This window comes from Trachemys scripta, chromosome 5 (genome assembly GCF_013100865.1).
Source record: "Trachemys scripta elegans isolate TJP31775 chromosome 5, CAS_Tse_1.0, whole genome shotgun sequence".
Classification (NCBI taxonomy): domain Eukaryota; kingdom Metazoa; phylum Chordata; order Testudines; family Emydidae; genus Trachemys; species Trachemys scripta.
In genome coordinates, this window is record NC_048302.1 from 114,740,656 (window position 1) to 114,761,164 (window position 20,509).

General features: G+C 45.3%; 1 protein-coding gene across 5 annotated transcripts in view; it reads right to left on the bottom strand.

Annotated features, from left to right (window-relative positions):
- The window catches only part of EVC2 (EvC ciliary complex subunit 2), a 163,539-nt gene that overhangs the window by 131,410 nt on the left and 11,620 nt on the right, over nt 1-20,509 (bottom strand). For 4 of the 5 annotated variants that reach the window (XM_034771841.1, XM_034771839.1, XM_034771842.1 and 1 more), the window contains exons 3-6: nt 18,921-19,087; nt 18,310-18,375; nt 10,289-10,475; nt 7,177-7,286 (exon numbers count right to left, since the gene is read on the bottom strand). In XM_034771841.1, coding sequence (XP_034627732.1) covers nt 7,177-7,286; nt 10,289-10,475; nt 18,310-18,375; nt 18,921-19,087 — 530 coding nt within the window. Of the gene's footprint in view, nt 1-7,176; nt 7,287-10,288; nt 10,476-18,309; nt 18,376-18,920; nt 19,088-20,509 lie in introns of those variants that run through there. The other variant, XM_034771843.1, reaches the window with a different exon arrangement.

The window sequence follows — 20,509 nt, forward strand, 5'->3', positions numbered from 1 at the left end:
CTTTCTTTTTTGTCTGATATATTTGAAGAATCCCTTCTTGTTGTCTCTAACATTTCTTGCCAGCTGTAACTCATTCTTTGCCTTGGCTTTCCAGATTTTGTCCCTACATGCTTGCGCTACTCCCATGTATACTTCCTTAGTGATATGCCCCTCCCATTTCCTACATTATCCTTTTTGGTTTTTAGATGGCTAAAAAGCTACTTGTGCAGCCACACTGGCTTCCTGTGGTGGTTCTTATCTTTCCTCTGCATTGGAATAGCTTGATGTTAAGCCTCTAGTATTACATCTTTGACAAACTGCCAGTCCCCTTTGACTCCTTTTCTTTCAACTGGTCTAATTCAGGGGTTCTCAACTGTTTTTTTCCTGAGCCCCGCCCCTCCACCCCCAACATACTATAAAAATTTCACCGCCCACCTGAGCCACAATAACCAGTTTTATGCATAAAAAAGCCAGGACCTTCGTTGTTCATCATCATCACTCCCATAACCGCATTGGTCATTGAGGCACCATCATTGATGAGCAATTAACCAACTGTCTCCACCCCTGACAATTGTGTGTCAGTGCTTGAGTCTCCGCAAAGTCCATTTGTGTCCACTCTTTTATGTTGTCAATCCACCTCTTCTTCTATCGACCTCTTCTTCTCCTCTTCCCCTGTACTGTCCCTTGGAGGATGATCTTGGATAGGCCAGATGATCTTGTTACATGGCCGTACCACTTCAGCTTGCATTTCTTCATGGTCGTCAGGAGGTCTTCATATGACCCAGTGCATTGGGTTATGATGTTGCCGACCTCTTCATTAGTGATGTGGTTGAAGTATTTCAGAGTAGCAGCCATGTTAGTCTGTAGCCGCAAAAAAAACCAGGAGTTTTTGAAGCTGGCAATTTTGCAACAGAAAAGCTTCAAAAACAGACTCCAACGAGAAACTGCTGAGCTCGAATTGATATGCAAACTAGATACAATCACTTTAGGCTTGTTTAGAGACTGGGAATGGCTGAGCCATTACAAACATTGTATCTATCTCCCCATGTAAGTATTCTCACACTTCTTATCAAACTGTCTGTACTGGGCTATCTTGATTATCACTTTAAAAGTTTTTTTCTCTTACTTAATTGGCCTCTCAGAGATAGTAAGACAACTCCCACCTTTCATGCTCTCTGTATGTGTGTATATATATCTCCTCAATATATGTTCCATTCTATGCATCCGAAGAAGTGGGCCATAGCCCACGAAAGCTTATGCTCAAATAAATTTGTTAGTCTCTAAAGTGCTACAAGTACTCCTGTTCTTTTTGCGGATACAGACTAACATGGCTGCTACTCTGAAACCAGTGATATGTGAGCTGATCCCATCACATTTGTTTGTCATCAGCTTGGTTTTCTCTGCACTGATTTCCATGCCATATTTTATGGAGGTTTCATCCAATCGTTTCACAAGGTTGGCAAGTTCATCTTCGCTGCCCGCCAGGCCATCAATGTCATCAGAGAACCGAAGATTTGAGATTATTTGCCCCCCCCAATGCTGACCGTGCATGTATGATCTTCTAGGGTATCAGTCATTATGCACTCCAAGTAGATGTTGAACAGTGTGGGCGAAAGAAGGCAGCCTTTCAGGACTCCAACAGTGGTGCAAAACCACTCTCCTGTTGTGTCATTGACGAGAACTGCACTGCTGGCCTTGGCATACAGTTGTTTAATTGTAAGAATAAACTTATGACCAACATTGGACTTCTTCATGGTTGCCCAGAGAGCTTCGTGCCATACTTTGTCAAACGCCTTCTTGAAGTCAACAAAGATGTGGTAGATGTCCTGCTGGTGTTATAAGTAATTCTCACATAGAACACGAAGGTTGAAAATCTGTTCTGTGGTACTTCTTCCAGCATGAAAGCCAGCCTGTTCTTCAACAATGATATTGTCTGTGTAGTGGGGCAGCTGCCCCACTCCAATAGGCAGGGGTTAAAAGCAGCCAAGCTAAGCTGATTGGGGAAGCAGCCACAGCTGTGGCCAGCTCAATCAGGGCCAAGCTGGCCCTGATAAAAGGGCTGTGGGGCCAGGAGGCAGAGGAGTCTCTCTCCAGCCCTGGAGGGAGAATGGCTAGCTGCATGAGAGGAAGTTACCTGAAGGTACCTGGAGCAGTGCTGGGGAATAGGGCAAGGGAGCTGGGAAGCTCCAGCCTGGTAAAACCCCAGGCTGCAGGCCTTGTTGAAGGCCTACAGATGTACTGGGGCTGCAGGGATACAGCCTGGGAATAGGCAAAGGCAGCAGGTCCAAACCCCTTGCCAATGAGGAGTGGCCACTACAGACTGCAGTTTGCCCCAGTGAGCGGGGGCTAAATGATGACTGGCAGTAGCCACTGAGGCAAGGTGGGTTTAGAGGGTTAGGGGTTCCCCTGGGAAGGGAGACTCAGAGCATGGGGGTACTGCTGGGGCAGAACCCTGAGGTAAAGGGCACTGGGGTCCGGGAAGGACATGGGGCCAGCAGCAGGCGAGACATTGGCCTGCAGAGGGCGCTTTGTATGCTGGAAAAGAGCTAATTCCCAGGTGACCAGCAGGAGTCGCCACACCAGTGAGTCTTCACTTCACTACAGTCTGCTTGTGGCTTCAATCTGTTCAATATGACTTTCAACATCACTTTGCTGGAATGGCTAATTAAGCTTATGATCTGGTAATTTCGACACAATTGCAGGTTGCCTTTCTTTGGCAGAGTGATGATTAGTGACTGTGTCCACATGGAGGGCCACTCACCAGACTGCCAGAGCTTGGTGAGTACATCTATTACTATTTCTCCTCTGAATTTCATCGATTCAGCTAGGATATTGTCAATACCTGTAGCCTTTCCATTCTTGAGTGATTTCACAGCTGTCTCCACTTCTTCACGTAGTATTGGAAAGTCATCCTCCTCTGTTGAATCTGGGCTGTCTTAGGCTTGGTCTACACTACCCGCCCCAATTCGAACTAAGGTACGCAACTTCAGCTACGTGAATAACGTAGCTGAAGTCGAAGTACCTTAGTTCGAACTTACCTTGGTCCACACGCGGCAGGCAGGCTCCCCCGTCGACTCCGCGGTACTCCTCTCGCCGAGCTGGAGTACCGCAGTCGACGGCAAGCACTTCCGGGTTCGACTTATCGCGTCCAGACTAGACGCGATAAGTCGAACCCAGAACTTCGATTTCCAGCCGTCGAACTAGCTGGTAAGTGTAGCCAAGGCCTAAGACACTAAGATCTCCATTTGCCTGATGGTTATATAGATCAGAGCAGTCATTTGTCCACCTATTGATGATGTCCCTTTCTTCTGTAAGACTGTTCTGTTCTTTGTCTTGAATTGCGTTAGCTTTGGTTCATCTTTCCTTTGTCAAATCTTTTACAACCTGGATCTGTGTTAGGGGGTAGCACGTAGGGCAATTGCCTGGCGCCCCATGCCACAGGAGCCCCTGTGACGCTATATTGCTCAGGTTTCAGCTTCAGTCCCGGGTGGCGGAGCTCTAGGCCCTGGGCTTCAGCCCCATGCAGTGGAGCTTTGGCTTTCTACCCTGGGCCCCAGTGAGTCTAATGCTGGCCCTGCTTGGCGGACCCTCTGCAACTTGCTTGTGGCCCCCGGACTCCTGGTTGAGAATCACTGGTCTAATTAATATCAGGAAATACCTCAAAGGGACCATGGTGCCACAAAGCCAGGCAGAATTAGAGGGATAAACTTACTGCGGAGTTGGAGTTTCTTCTCTTGTGAATCCTGATTTTGGATGCCGTTCAATCTACTTCCTTAGTGTGCCCCCTTCCCCTTCAGCAAACTCCTTTCTCCCTTAAAAGAGGAATAGTTGGCAATGGGAGATAACCATGGGGAGTTTCCTGGGCCTCCAGTCCCTTTCCAGGGGGCTAGAGGCAGTAAAGGGACATAGACATTTTTGACTGGGGGAGGGCCAGAAAAAGGCTTTAATACTATGATTTAATAGTTTTATACCATGACTAAATTAATCCACTTTTAATAAAGTGAAAAATGATCTTCTGTTCCAAACTCAGTATTTCCTTTATTTATTAATGAAATCCCTAATATTTGGGGGGGGGGGTAGGAGAGGGGCGGGAGGAAGGGAGGGCACTAAAGACCTCTAAGCCCCACTTGTCTATGCCCATGTGATATGGCCCTAAGTCTTCAAACTTCTCAGAAAACTCAACCCCAAGCAACTTCTAAACCAAGATGACAGGAAATACAGTTAGGCCTGGATGCACAAAGGAGTTAGGTACCTAACTCCCAGTTTTGCGACCATAGCAATGCACGAAACTCCCACTGAACCCTGTAGGTGTTTGAACTTGTTTGTCATCTAACGTTATTGCAGTAAAAGTTCCCTAGGCACCTATGTTCCTGCCTCTGAGCGTAAAGGCTATTACCTCCCTCTAGGCGTCCAGAGGCCTATCTCCCACCTAAGTCCCAGAGCAATTCACAAACCAGGGGATGATAGGCATTTGGCCACCTAAGTTGTGTGTGGGACCCAATCCAGTAAGCATCCTCTAAACACACATACCAGATCAGGTCGCTCAGACGAGTTCATAAAAAAACAGTGGAATGGGGTTTGGGGGGAAGAGGCGAAAGAGGAGGCCCTCCCTCATACCTCACCTGAGAGGTGGCAAAATACTGTTCAAATCCCTTCTCTCCCTCAGGTGGAGGAGGAGCCTTGAACTGGGGGTCTCCCACATCTCAGGTGAGAACTCTAACCACTGGGCTAAAAGTTATGCAGGAGGTCCTCCTCCCCAACCCCTATCTCCAGCTTCTTGCTAAAACAGCATAGGTACCTAAATACAGGAAAGGGTTCACAGCAGACAATTGCTGGTAGAGATAGGCACCTCCCTGCAACCCAGACTTAGGTGCCTAACTCTGTGAGAGGGGTGAGGCTTAGTGCACACACCACTGGTCAGCATCTCCCATTGCCTAGCTTAGGTGGCTCCCTGCCTGGCATACTGGTGTTTGTGGATCACTGTCTAAGGTGCTTGTGTCTCCCTATTCATTGTATTGGGAGCCTGGGCAACTAACTCAGGCTTTGTGAATCACAGTGATTTTCTAGGTGCTGTGACGTAATGCGTCTCAATACCTCACTCCTTTCATGCATGACCTTAGCCCTTAGGAAAACGCGCACAGACAACTCATCTTCAGATCATACAAAAATTGCACTATCAAAACAGTGTAGTGGTCCACCTATTCTCTGACAGTGGACCATACCCAATGTTTCAGAGGGAGGTGCAAAAACCCCATAAAAGGCAATGCTGGAAAAACCTGTTTATATGTTCATTTAAGGATATTTGCAGCTAAATACTACCATTTCACTCCAAAACAAAACTAGCCCCCATCAATTAATGGTTGACTTTTCTTTTTAACTATGGCTGTTCCAATTAGCCATTAAATGCTGAATGAAAAGAGCCATTTAAAGAATTGTCATAAATCATTCTTACTAAGATGGTCAATTGGTCTTTACATAAAAGGGATTTTAATATATATTTGTTTACATATATACAAAGACATGGTAAAAGAATTGGCCACAAATGAACAAGTACATTAAGAATGCCCACAATTAAGAAAGCAAAGCCACCAGGGAAAAGCTGAGACCATATTATAAAGAAAAAGAAAATTACATTTCCACCAGTATATGGCTCAACTTTCAATTCCTAGGAGACAACAAGGAGTTCAAGCGTGAACATTCACACATTCAGGTTACATTATAACATACTCCTAAAACAAATGGATGAAACTTTGCTATTTTCTGAATGCACAGATAAAATGGAGAGAGGTCCCAAATATAGGGAGAAAATTATAGGCTAATACACAAATAATAGAGCTCTAACTTCTTTCATCTATTGAACTTGAGAGGCCCAGTGCCATAAGTCACTCCCATCATTAATGTATAATACTCATGTATTTACAGATTCATCACAGTCACTCAGAGAATAGTGTCTAAAAGCTTGTATCACTATGTGCTGACCTCATCATTTAGTAGGGTGACCAGACGTCCCGATTTTATCGGGACCGTCCCGATATTTCCTTGTTTGTCCCGCGTCCCGACCGACATGCGGTCGGGACACTGGACAAACAAGGAAATGCCCCGGAGCCTAGAGCCCGGAAGTGCTCGCACACACCCCCCGCCCCGACTCCGCCCTCTCCTCCCCCGATTGGCTCCCTCCCCGAATCCCCGCCTCTTCCCCGGGCTCACCATTCCCCCTCCCTCCACAAGCGCTGGAGCCGGAGGGAGGCCCGGGAAACGCAGGGGAAGCGCGGGGCTGGGGTGAGTAAGAGTCCGGCCTGGCCCTGAGCAGGCAGGACTCAGTTGGGTGGTAGGGAGAGGAGGGGGGCGGCCCGCGGGGCCAGGCGGTGGCTGTTGTTGTCCCCCTGGGCAGCGGGACTCGGGAGCAGCCGCTGCTGCAGCTCCCACTGCCGCGGGGGAGGAAGCGGCCATGGCGCTCGGCGGCTGCGGCGCCTCCGAACCCCCCGAGCTGGGGCCTGCTGCGGGGACCCAGCAGCGCGTACGCTGGGCCCAGCCCCTGGCCAGTCGCGTCTAGGCTGCTGCCCAGCTGGTGCTATCCCGCGGTGGCCCTGGGGCGGAGGCATCGGCCGCCCAGCCCCGTTCGTTCCCCTGCGGGACGGGGGGGCTGGGGCCTGCTGCCCCCACTCCGGGGCCGCCGCGGGATAGCACCAGCTGGGCAGCAGCCCAGACACGACTGGCCAGGGGCTGGGCGCAGCGTGCGTGCTGCTGGGTCCCCGCAGCAGGCCCCGGCTCGGGGGGTTCGGGGGCGCCAGAGCTGCAGCCGCGGAGCGCCATGGCCGCTTCCTCCCCCACGGCAGTGGGAGCTGCAGCAGCGGCTGCTCCCGAGTCCTGCTGGCCGGGGGTGAGAACAGCCGCCGCCTGGCCCCGCGGGCCGCCTCCCTCCTCGCCCTACCACCCAACTGAGTCCTGCCTGCAAGGGACCAGGCCGGAAAGTTACTTACCCCGGCCCCGCGCTTCCTCTGCGTCTTCCGGGCCTCCCTCCAGCGCTTGCGGAGGAAGGGTTTTTTTTTTTTTTGGCCCCGCCCCCCGCCACGTCCCGATATTTGTCTTGGGTGATCTGGTCACCCTACCATTTAGGCAGCCAAGAGCAGATTCCAGTATTCCCATAGTGTGTGTACATAAATTATAAAGGATAAAATAAAATTGAAAATGAAATACCACTGATGAACTGTTGAAGGTCAATTTAGCAGGCAGTGTCAAGGCTCTGCCATCCCAGGTTTCTTTTGCATCAAGAAATGCAATGTAGTTGATTGAGTAGTATTCTCCAACTGTTATAAGAGAAAAATCAGTGTGTAAACTAAATGTGGATGAGTGTATTACAGAGTCATGTCTTTATTTTCTTTATTAAATCGGTAAATACAAAAGACTTGAATAGAACCCAGTAGAATTACACATCCTTGGAGTTTTATAGGAAAATAATGGGCTTGATTTTCTGAAGTGCTGACCACACACTTGAAGACAATGGAAGCTGCAGGTGTTCGGCACCTCTGAAAATCAGGCTCAACATAAATAATAGATTGAAATAGCGTTTTAGGTTCCACTTATAGAATCCAAGCTGCGAGTCTGCATCAGCAGATAGACCCCTTAGAACATGGATGCAGCGGCATAAGCCACTTGCAATCCTCACTTCACTAGAAGTATGAGGGGCAGAGCCACCAAACAGTGTGCAAAATGGGCAAAAGCAGGGCAGAAGGGGATAGGAGAAAGTTCATTCTCTCTCCCAGGCAACCTCTACTGGTGAGGCTCCAATGGAGACGTGGCTGGACCTTGGAGTTTCCTTCCCTAGAAGGAATCTGTGGGGAAGGCCAGCAGCAGTACCACAGCCTCCATTTTCCAATAAGATAAACCCCTCCTCCCTCCAACCCCACACACACCCGCCACCAACACATGTTTAGTTGTCCCTGCAGTTACAGGGTGTACACATGCATAGTTCACCCCCTGCTCTGTCCACACAGTAGCAAATCAGGCCAGTACGTTTTGTGACATAACTGCAATGAAATCTGTATTAAGTGAGCATTCAAGACACCAGTAAACATTTGCTTGATGGAGATGGTCTTAATAAAAGTGGAGACGAACTGTACTCATTACTTGGGGGAGGAATACTTTGAGATGGTCTCTTGAAATGAGAGGTAACTAATAAGAGTGGTCTCCTGTACAGGCTTGAAGTTGATTCTGGGATTCATCCTGCTCCCGTTTTATACTTTCATGGACTTAAAGGCCAGAAGGCACCATTAGATCATCTAGTCTGACCTCCTATATAAACACAGGACATTAACCTTCACACAGATACCTTAATTTTAAGCCCAATCAATCTAGTTAGACCAAAGCATTTCAGTCAGCAGGAGACTGAACTGTTGTGTGCCACGAGCAGAGAACAAGAGGGACGATTGTTCCACCAATGCCCGAGGCCCCTACATGGCAAAGAATTGATTAGGCAAGATATGCCTAGTCAATCCTAGCAGGTGACCAGCACCCCATCCTGCAGTGGAACACGAACCCCCATCAAGATCCTTGCCAATATTACCTGGGGGGAAATTACTTCCTGACCCAAAATCTGGTAACCAGTTTTGGCCCTGAATATATGGGCAAGACACACCAACCGGGCATTTAAGAAAGAGCATTCTCTGTACCACCTCACAGCACTGGTCCATCCTGTCTGGGGTCCAATCTCCAGCTGTGGCCAATCTCTGATGCTTCAAAGGAAGGCAAACCTTCTCCCCACCGCATACATCTGCAGTGTACTGAAGCCAAAAGGTTTTGTCACTGACTTCACTGAAGCAGAAATGGAATTTTAACTTAGAACACCTCCAAGCAATGAAGTGACTGTGTATAACACATGCTATCTGCAGACACATCTCTAAGTACCATCAGGCACAATCTTTGTGCCCATCACTGGAGAGCAGTTTAGGGCTGAGCTGGGGGCTAACATATCAATGAATGAGAGTTACAACCAAATGAGTTTTGTTCTTGTTTTGCCATCGTAGTTTAGATTTCTTCATAATGATGGAAACACCTTCCATTGGCAAGGAAAGCAAAATTCAATTCCAGTTTTAATGGAAGCTGTGCCAGATGTGACAATTGTTCCAGCTTTGTTTGCCAATTCAGTAATGTAAGTCAAGTTTCTTTTCTCGGGGGATAATTCTTTCTAAAGAATCTCTGGGTTGAAAGCCAGTAACTCGCTGCCAACAGGTTCAATACCCAACCCCATGATCTGTGCCACCAACCAAGCCTCCATTATCAGAAATGGGCTCTAGTTATTAACTTCCTACCATGCTAAAGCCCCATATGGACTAATTTTACTATTTGGAAAGTATTCAGTTTTTTGCTATCATGCCATTGCTTATTTACTTGAAAAAAGTAATCATAATTTAACAGCTCTGAAGATGTACTTCAAGAGGGTGCAGGGCCAATATCATGACCCCAGGAAGCAAGAAGTTAATTCTGGCTTCCTTCCTTTCCGCTCACACAGGGAAATAAGGGATATAAGAACAGCTACTGGGAATCAGAAAAGGGAGATTTCCTGCAGGAGGACAGGGCTCCACACCAAGTTTTTAGGTAGGGGGTTGAAACCAAGGCTAGAGAGGGCTTGTATTTTGGTTTCATTTATGGTTATAAAGATTTACTTTTGTTTGTGGGTTGAACTCTATATAGATCTAAAATCTCCCTTATCTATATTGCAGACAATGCTTTAGGTCCAAATTCCACAGTCATTTCCAAGCAGGTGAACCCTTATGCCCAAGCAGACCCAATGGCAGGATAAGAGTCTTAGATTATTTTGAGAGAATTTTTAAACATATAATTTCACTTTTTACTGAGTAAGTTATTTAGTTACCGTCTGCATGACTTTCAGCTTGGATAAAGAAATTATCCAGATCAGATTTGTTTTGATACTGATTATCCAGGATTTTGTTTTTAAAAAAAATCTTTCCATTGGAATTAAAGTAATACAGAAACATTCTTTACTTGTGTCAGGTTTTGAAGGAGCTAAGTGTTACACAACTGAAGGGTCCAATTCTGCATCCACTGATGTCAGACAACTCCAAGCTTGGAGATAAATTTGGCCTGACTCACACCTCTGAGTTGAAAGAATATTACAATTGCAGAATTGAAAACAAACCTTTCTGGAATTAAGATATATTAATTGTTAAAGGGTGCTTTTGTTTTAACCTAAGTCACCAGAATAAACAATTAAATATCCTAATTTGAAGTTTTCTTGTCACAAAAATTGTCTTCACATATTGAAAAGCAGAGTCACTGCTTAATTACTTACCTTGCAGGAATCCTCTCCTATATATCTGGAACCCATCTGTAGTCTTATTACCACTGGTTCCTTGAACATGGAGGCCAGTAATATTGTCCAGCAGAATGAGATCTGTGACATTGGATGCAGATGGTGTGTTGGTATTATTTATCAGAAGTCTTACATATGCAGTTTGGAGATCATGTTGAGTAGCCACCTAAAACCAGAAATACCAATAGTTTTGTTTTGGAGTGAAATGGTAGTATTTAGCTGCAAATTACTAGGCCCACTTAGTTTAGAGTGTGTGCGTGCATGTGTGTGTTAAAGCTTTTTCTTTGAGGGCATTTTGAGTGACCTGCTGACAACATCACACTCCATTTGATTTCAAACTCCCAGAGAGATTTTAATCTCCTACACGTCAAGCTGTTGCTTGGCGACAGTGCAATAGAAAAATCTGTAGTTTGAAATCCAGGATAACAGCTCATGCAGAGAAAGGACTGAGTGAAAACAAGAATCTGAAAATCCCAGAGAGACCTCATACAGGAGAATTGGAATGCAATGTTCTAATCAGGTTCTGGAAAATTCATAACACTCAGCTTTGGCAGCATGAAGAGAAGGCCCTTAATGCACGTCACACTTGCTATCACTTCATTCTCCTGATGCAGCTTGATCTCCTATTTAACTCCTGGTCTGCAAGGGTTATACAGCCTCTTATTCCCCCCGTCTCACGGGCTTGCTAACTCACCTTAGGACCCATGGGTAAGGCTATGATTTAGTCACGGAGGTCACGGCAGTCACGGATTCTGTGACTTTACTGGACCTCCGCGACTTCTTCCGCTTCAGCTGTCAGCAGCTGAAGTGCGGGGTGGAGGCAGGACTGTGTGCCCCTGCCCTGCTGCAACAGCTTGCAACTGCAAGCTGGATATCTGGAATCACAACCCCGTAGCCCCAGCCCCACAGCTTCTACCAGGGCCGTGTGCTCTTTCCCGACAGCATCCCAGGACTGTGCACCCCCCACGGTTGTGGCCAGCTCCAGAGCTGCGGTTGCACATCCCCCACTGTGCTCAAGCACCGCGGCGTCTGCCGGGGGCTGCAGCCAGGGTCGCGTGCCCGAACCCTGTGGCAGGAGCTGCAGCGGGGGACTGTGCGCCCTGTCCCAACAGCGTCCCAGGGCTGTGCACCCCCCCGGCTGTGGCCAGCTTCAGAGCTGAGGCTGTCCACCCCCACTGTGCCGCAGCCCCGCAGCAGCTGGGGGCTGTGCTGCAGCTGGAGCCATGCACCCCGATCCTGCGGCTTTTGCTGCAGCAGGGGCTGTGCATCCCTGCCTTGTGGCCTCTCCAGGCCGTGTGCCCTCTCCTGACTGCGGCCAGGGCTTGTGGGCTCTGAAGCTAGGGCCGCGCATCCCTATCTTGCAGCTGCGGCCATCTCTGGAGCCAGGGGCTGTACGCCCCCCTGCTGGCTTGTCAGTCCCCATCCCACCCATGGAACTCCATTCCTCCCCCTATTTAGCCCTGCCCCAGTTATTTTTAGACAATATGGAACGTCCCCGTTCTGCTGCAGGGCACAATTCCTGGACTGCTTCTCCTCTGGTTGCTCCTCCTTGCAACCAGCTCCCTCCCAACAAACACTGGCCTTGCTGGGCTCAGCCCACCTATTGGGAAGTCCAAGCCATGTGCTTGCTCTCTGGGGCCTAAAGTTGGTCACCAGGACATGTCAGCTACACTCTGGCCCCAGTAACTCTTCCTCCTCCCAAACATGGAGTCTTTTTATACTCCGCTCACATGTTGGGGCATTCCCAGCCATGTCCAAGGTGTCCAGGGTCTGTAGTAGATGTAGGATGCATCTGTTATTATTTGCTTTGTGTGTGTTGTACTTTAAATTTCTAGGAGTCTAGGCTGCAGCTCAAAGCAGCCGTTTTGTGAGGCAGTTCAGTGCAGACTGCTACTGTGGAGACACACACTATTACGCTCTCCCGCTTATTTTGATTCTTCTTGTTTTTACAGATTATTACCGTTACTGTTATTTCAAGTCTAAATTTGTCTAGCTTTAACTCCAGGCCATGTTATACCCTTGTCTGCTAGACTGAAGAGCCCATTATCAAATCTCTGTTTCCCACGTAGTTACTAACAGACTGTGATCAAGTCACCCCTTAACATTCTCTTTGTTAAGCCAAACAGATTGAGCTCCTTGAGTCTTTCACTACAAAACATGTTTTCCAATCCTTTAATTATTTTCATGGCTATTCTCTGAACCCTCTCCAATTATTCAATAACCTTCTTGGATTGTAAACCCAGAACTGGACACAGTGTTCCAGTAGCAGTCACACAAGAGGTACTATAACTGCTCAACTCTTACTCCATAGTCCCCCGTTTATACATCCAAGCCCTTTTGGTCACAGCATCACACTGGAAGCTCATGTTTAGCTGATTATCCACCATGACCTGCAGTGTCACTGCTTTTCAGCGTCACTGCTTCCCAGGATAGAGTCTCCCAACCTGCAAGTGGGGCCTGCAGTCTACCCCACAGTTTCATCACTCAGCGTTGGCTAAGAGGAGGCTCTCATATATTTATATAGATTCAAATCTTCCATAACACTGTTCCATCTCTATTTAGCAGGCTTTGGCCTGGATCCACAAAGGGATTTTGCGGTTGTAATACCTAAATAATCTGCGTCTTGGAAATCACAAAACTCCACAAATCCTTTGTTAGGCACCTACACTTTCTACTACACAATGCATGGAGAGAGACAGGTGCCTGAGAATGGAATCCACAAAAGTCAGCACACACTAGGTGCGGGAGTCACTTAAGCTAGCCAATAGGAATTGCAAACAAGAAGGGTGTGGACTACAGAGTCATTCAGAGTCTCCCTCTCAGTCTGGCCCAGGGCAGATTTAATTATTTCTATAAAACTTTGAACGGGAGAGACTGATCTCCCATCAGAATATCCCACAGTCCAGTGGGTAGGGCCGTGACCAGAGGTGAGAAGTCCTGTTCCAATCTCTTCTCCTCAACAGGCAGAGAAGGGAACTGAACTGAGGTCTCCCACATCCTGGGTGAGTTCCCTAACCATTAGGCTAAAGCTTACAAAGGAGGCTTCCTCCTGCTCCCTCGCCGTTTTGTGTGGAGATCGGCATGCTCAGAGCACACCTACTGGATCAGGCCCCACATGCTTAATTCCTCCCATGCTCTGCAAAAAATTTCTCTACTGTGAGGGCAGGGCACAAATAAGCTTCCATAGCCACCTTTCATATGTGGCTCCTGGGTACACAGATGTGTGCTGTTTCTTTACACCTGTATCATGGGGGGGAACTGGAGAAAATTCTAGGCAAATTCCTTAAAGTGAAGTAGAAAGAGAGAGTAGTTTAAAGGATAATCCTATTTTCCATATTCTAATAAAGTCCTTCATTCGGTGTTTGGCCCTAGCAACTCCTTCCCACTTTCACAACAACAGCTCCTGCCTCTGATTGCAATTCTCCTCAGCTGGCCAAAGGGATGATGTCTTTGGATACATCTGCACATTTTTGAATGCTATAATAATAGTTACATTGGAGTTCTGCCTCCTCATTTCTGATTAGAAAGAGCCTGAAGGTGAGTAGTTGGGAGTAACAGGAGATCTTCGATATTTCGCTGACAAGCACTAGAGAAGACATTCTAACAGATAGCAAAGGAGAGGGAAAACCCTTTTACCTCACCTCCACTGAGGAGAACTTCCTACAGCTTCAGCTATCATAGGGATTAGATGCCCAGGGGCCACAATCTCCCTTAAACCGCTATCCCTCGCATTTCACTTGCAACCTGCAGCTCTTGTTCCTACAGTAGACCCTGATGCTGTCAGTCTGAAGCAGAAGCAGCATCTCACAGAGACAGTTGAGCAACTATAGAGCCCTGGGTTTTTTGTCCTCTGTTTCTAAAAGGCAATCAGCAAATGCTATCAGCCCATGGACTAGCACACAGGAGACTGGGGTGAAGAAGCAAAAATGGGGGAAGGGTGGAAAGGAGAAGAAACAGTCAGGACAGAAGAGATGAGGGGGGAGAGTAATCAGGGAAGGGAGAAGGATCAGGAACTTGCAGACAGAATCTGATGTTGGGGAAAGGGTGGAAGAGCTTTAGCAATGATTCCCACACATCTGGTGTGTAAGACATGGGAATTCAAGTGACAGTGAGAGGTGTCATTCGCCAAAAAAAAATAAAAGGAAAAAGAATCATTTATACCCTGCATCTGTTTATAAAGATTTACCAGGGTCCTGTTTAAGATTATTGCAACTGTAAAGCACTAACACATTGATGTTCTCATCATTTGGTGAATGACACAGTTTAAAGCAATGGTTCTCGAAGCCGGTCCACCGCTTGTTCAGGGAAAGCCCCTGGCGGGCAGGGCCAGTTTGTTTACCTACTGCATCCACAGGTTCGGCCGATCGCACTCCCACTGGCGGCGGTTCGCCGTCCCAGGGCAATGGGGGCTGCAGGAAGTGGCGCGGGCCGAGGGATGTGCTGGCCACGGTTTCCCGCAGCCCCCATTGGCCTGGGATGGCGAACCACGGCCAGTGGGGGCGCGATTGGCCGAACCTGCGGACACAGCAAGTAAACAAACCGGCCCGGCCCGCCAGGGGCTTTCCCTGAACAAGTGGCGGACAGGCTTTGAGAACCACTAGTTTAAAGGGCACACTGATCAAATTGGGCCCTTATTCCCCCCACTCCCAATGTACAAGTGGAGGAGCCAGACCCACTATATGTGAGTCATCTTTACACCCGGGTTTCAGTGGCATTATCTACGTGAGGAAGGGACTACAGAATCTGTCCCTCAATGAGTAAATGTATGTCATTTCCCCGCTGGTTTTGCAAAGGAAATGCCTCAAACATTCCTAAAATGGAGGAACAAAGTAGATCTTTCTTTTCCATTTAAATTACTAGAGACTGCCATATGGTCAGCCAGGTGTTAGGAGGAAAATGTCTGTTCAGATGTATTAGGATTCAAATAAAAGTGCAAGCTTAGTAAGTTAAAATAAAATATGAATTTGATCCAAAGGTGGAAGACAATTCACATATAACAATTTTTTTTTTAATTTACAACTGGCAGCATTGAAAGATTATTTCTTGATAATCCTACCATCTGGAGCAGACTAGCTTTGATCTTGCGCAGCAAGACTTTGCCATTTTTAATGAGACTGCCTAGGTTGTACTATGAGTAGCAGAAAGAATCAAATATGCAAGTGTTTCAAAACTCTCTCTCCAAGATCTTCTTATAATAAAGGAGTAGTGAATCTGCTCTATAAAGCTTTCTGAAGCGGGAGGTTTTGTCTCACCACTTCATGTAACTGAAATTATCAATATTCAGTCTTGCTAATTATGACCTATGGCCATTTTGATGATAACATTACAGTTAATTAGGCTCTGCAATGTAACGCATATGTATTCTCCATTTCCTATTTTCCACTCGGTGCATATGATCTGGTCCAGTTCACCAGGTCAATATTTTCAAATCAGCTGCTAAATTCCCAATGCTTGTACGCTTGGTCATTTAAAAGGCTGAATCCAAGCTTGACTTAAAGCATGACACACTATCTTTCTCCATGCAAGGGACAGGCAGAGTAAATTGGCTGTAATTACAAATATTCAAACCTGATCCGAGCAGAGTAAAAACGAAAAACCAAATTAGGTTAGAAAATCTGGCCCAAAATAAACAAACTGGAAAAATAGCCATTTTTCAAACCCACCTAAGCAGGTTAAGTGCCTCAAGTCAATGGGAGTTAGGCATCTTGGCTGCTGGTGCACATTTGAAAATCCCACTAGGGACCTGTCTGCATCTTTAGGCACCAAAATATCTTTGGAAATCTGGCCCTCTGTGTATTTGACAGCAGTCTTTGTGTATAGTCATTTTCACTGTTATCCCTGTCAGTTTCCCTCCATTTGTGTGAGTTTTTCAAACAGCAGGGGGAGAGAAAAAATATTTTTTTTTTAAATTGGAAAATGAGATTATAAAGCCCCAAACATTGGCAGATGGATTAAGGGCCAGGTGCAGTAATTGAAATATATTGAGTCATTTAAAAAAATATTTCAGTTTGAGGGTCTCTTTCACTCTATGTTTACACTAGACTTCCTCCTAGTATCTGCTGTGGCTTATCTAATTGTGTTATCTATTGTTGTGGTTAATTTATATATAATTAACATGTGGTGAATAGATTTAAATTGTAGGCATAGGTATAGCAATAAATAGGATAGTATTATAGAGGTGTAAGATTGGCAAGCATTTATGAGTGTGCATTAGGTTATAAGCAAAGTAGGGCTTTGGCCTGTAAGATTTTATCTTAGACACATTAAGCCTTAAAGGGTAGGCATGAGCAGGTAACCGAGGAGGTACCAGTGAAGTTACAAGGTTACTGTAAAATATATGCCAATAAGTGAAGTTTGGAAAATATGCCACTACGTACCCATCAGTTCTGCAAGATTGTAACATTGTGGGAAATTCTGCAGTGAGGGCAGGTTACCATGGGAACTTACTGATGTAAATGCTAATTAAAATAAGGGGAACTAAAAGGATACCCTATGAAAAGTGAGGCACCCCAAATTTTATGGAGTGTGGAAATCCAGATACGGGAAAAGGGGTTGGAACCCTCAGGCATCTGCATAAGGGCTATGGGCATGAGTGTAACACAGAAGAAAAAGGGATCCTCAGTATGAATAGGGAGGACGAATCCATCAGGAGACCTTTTACAGCAAGAGTTCTCACCCTTTTTCTTTCTGAGGCCCCCCCAATAGGCTATAAAAATTCCATGGCCCTCCTGTGCCACAACAACTATTTTTCAGTAGATTAAAAGCCAGGGTCTACATTATGGGGTAGCAAGGAGACCAACTGCCCAGGGCCCCATGGCCATGGGCAGGGGGAGGGGTCTGCAAAGCTAATTTGCTCAGGCTTCTGCTTCAGCCCTGGGCAGTGGGGCTCAGAATTGGTATTTCTGCCCTGGGCCCCAGTGAGTTTAACACTGGCCCAGCTCTCTGGTTTATTTTGGCAGACCCCTTGAAACCTGTTCACAACCCCCAGGGGGCCCTGGGCCCCTGGTTGAGAACCACTGCTCTACAGGTAACCTTCTGTTGAGAGATCCACCCATCTTGATGGTACCCTTGGGGAGGCAAGAACAGGTTGAACTTCTGTAGTCCGGCACCTTCAGGACCTGACCGGTGCTGAACCAGAGAATTTGCCGAACCACGTGAGGTCAATATTGTAGTGAGCGGGTCTCTTTTTATTTTTAAGCTCTCTGAGGCAAATAAACAGAACAATGCTTGCAACGGCGCCTAGCCAAGGCTTACCGGCTCTCTTCATAACAAATTGTTACTGTTGTTACACAATTTTATTGCATTGGCACAAGGAAATAAGTAGATGAAGCATAAAAAACATAAATAAAATCAAGCCGGACCACGGATGTTGCCGGACCTGATCGTGCCAGACTACAGAGGTTCAACCTGTATGAAAACATCGATGTTGGACATCTTATGATATTTCGCCATCTTCACTTATGTATCTATAGCTGTGGCATTGACTATATGTGTAGTAAGGCTTTTAATAAAGGGAAGATTGATCATTTGCAGATGCTGTTGTGGTTACTGCTATCATTCCTCATGTGCTCCTAGAGTCTCCAGAACTAAGGATATTTCTAATAGTGGTTCTCACCCTGCTAATTCTGATACCATAGCCTTTAGGGAGCATGAACCCATGTCACAGGTTACTATGGTTTAAGATACCATTGGCAATATCAACTCATCAATAATATAAAGACTACACTGCTCAGTAATGTTCTGTACTCTGTACAGTGTTAGTAAATGCTGCTGACTATTGTTTCAAAGCTCATTCCTTACAGATAATGTTGAAGTATTAGATTACATTTCCTGTATAACAACTTCCTCCCTGCATTATACAAGGTAAAAGTAGTTGTTTCTGTGTACTGGCTTTGGGATATATTAGGGGTCTTATTTATATAACTGGACAAAAAATATTCACATAAGATTTGGATCTTAATACTTTCTCAAATACGAGAAAGCAGTATCTCGAAACTTACCACTGCACATTTCTGAAGAGTTATCCCATACCCAGAAGACACTGAAATTCTTGGCACATCTTCTGGCTGGGAAGGGAAAAAACAAAAATCTGTGTTGTATATGAACTCATCTCAATATAAAACTACAACACAAGTTGTGTAATATAATGAAGAAAGAGAAAAAGAAGTTAAACTGATTCTCAACCTTGGTGTTTAAGAGCTCTGCCATCCCACCAACGAATCTTCTTTTATCTGTATATACAAATTTGTTTAAACTATCTACTCCCATATAATTATTAGCCTAAATGACATATGTTCATTAGCGGTGACCAGACTTCCATGACAAAATGCACAATGTACAGAAACAAATTCATCAAATGGTACAGATGCATTTTATTACTTAGAGAGTTAGAATTTATATGGCATACACTTGACTGTACCTGTCACTAAGGTTATAAGGAACTCATGCATTTAGATGTTACTGCTGAAGCTACCGAAGGTGAACATAATCATATGAGACACAATTAGAAACTGTATACTAATTAAGTACTAAATTCCCAGTGATAGACTACTGCTGATCTTGCTTCTCTTCAACCCTTTCAGATATTAAACATCAACCATCTCTTACTGACCAGCTGCTGGCTAATAGTAGACTCTCGTTTGAACAAAATCTTCTTTGTCCATGAGGGGATCAAGGCAAACAGTGAATGGATCCCATGAACATCTGGTGCTGCGGAAGTCAAAAGCAGATCATGGTCTTCATTTGTTCCCTTTAATCCTGTTCCCAGTAATTCTACAGCTGAAAGTGAAAGTAATACTCTACGTTAGAACTAAAGCATCTGTCTCACAAACTCTAGATCCCACGTGGCAAACACTTGCCACTGTGCATAGCAGTAGCAAAGAGGATTCAACCATTTTAAGAAGAGGTTAAACAAATACCTGTTAGGGATGGTCTAAGTTTACTTGGTCCTGCCTCAGCACAGGGGAATGGATTAGATGACCTCATGAGGTCCCTTCCAGCCCTTCATTTCTATGATTGGGGCCCTATTTTGCTAGACAAACGCAGTATGAGACAATCCCTCCCTGAAGGAGCACGACAAAGCAAGCACAGGGGAAGAAGAAAACCGAGGAACAGAGAGGTGAAGTGAATTGCCCAAGATCACACAGCAGGTCAGTAGCAGACACAAGAACAGAACTAGGTTTCCTGATTTCCAGTCTAGTGCCGTAACTGCTGACCTTACTCCCTCTGATTCCAAAGGAGACAACTTTAATTAGTAGGCTCTGTTCTCAGTGGGAAATGTGTACAACATTGGAACCAGTATCACTTTCTGAAATAATTAAACTATACAATTCATAATAAACTTCGGGCAAAATTCTGCCCTCAGATATGTGCACACAACTCTCACTGGGAGCCCAGAGAAAAGGTTTTGTATGTGCATCTCCAAGAGCAGAATTTTGTCATTCAGATTTAAAACAAATTATACCTCAATTAACAGGTTTCAGGCTTAAACCAACTATTAATAATTTCAGCCCACACTAAGATTTCAGAAAAGCATGAATAATTGAAGAGCTTTATAAACATGAGCTACCTAAATATAAAAAAGCCTTGTGCTTCAAAGACACAGTCTGCCAGTAAACCATTAAACATTTAGACTGTATTAAAATGTTTCTAATCGGTGCTTTGTTCTCAAATGAGTTTCCGTTAAATTGTAATACAATCAAATCAAGTGCCCCAATTCTGTAAAACAGTAATGCCAATATTATTTTACAACATGTTGAAAAAAGATTTGCCCATGATGAATAGTTCAGAAAATATAAACCGAAATAATTTAATAGCATTTGTCTATTCAACACAAGTTCTTACAGCACACTCATCACTGTACTATCTAAACATCTTTCATATAGGGATAAGATCCAGTATTACTATGAATGGCTGCTCATGCTAAAACGTAGTTTAATCAAACTGGAGCTGATCAGTAAAACTGGAAAATAATTTAAATTAAAAATTTCTAAATTGTTTCCGTTTCCAGGATTTGAAATGGACATGTCCCATCTTTTGTGAAATGTTCTCAATATTTCTTACTGAAATTTTTATCAAACTCATGTTTGAAATTTTTCATTTAAACAAAAAACAACATGTTTGCTTTCTGAAAACCCATGGTTTCAGTAAAATTTTTGATAATTTTGAAAATAATTTCCATATGAATTTCGATTAAAACAG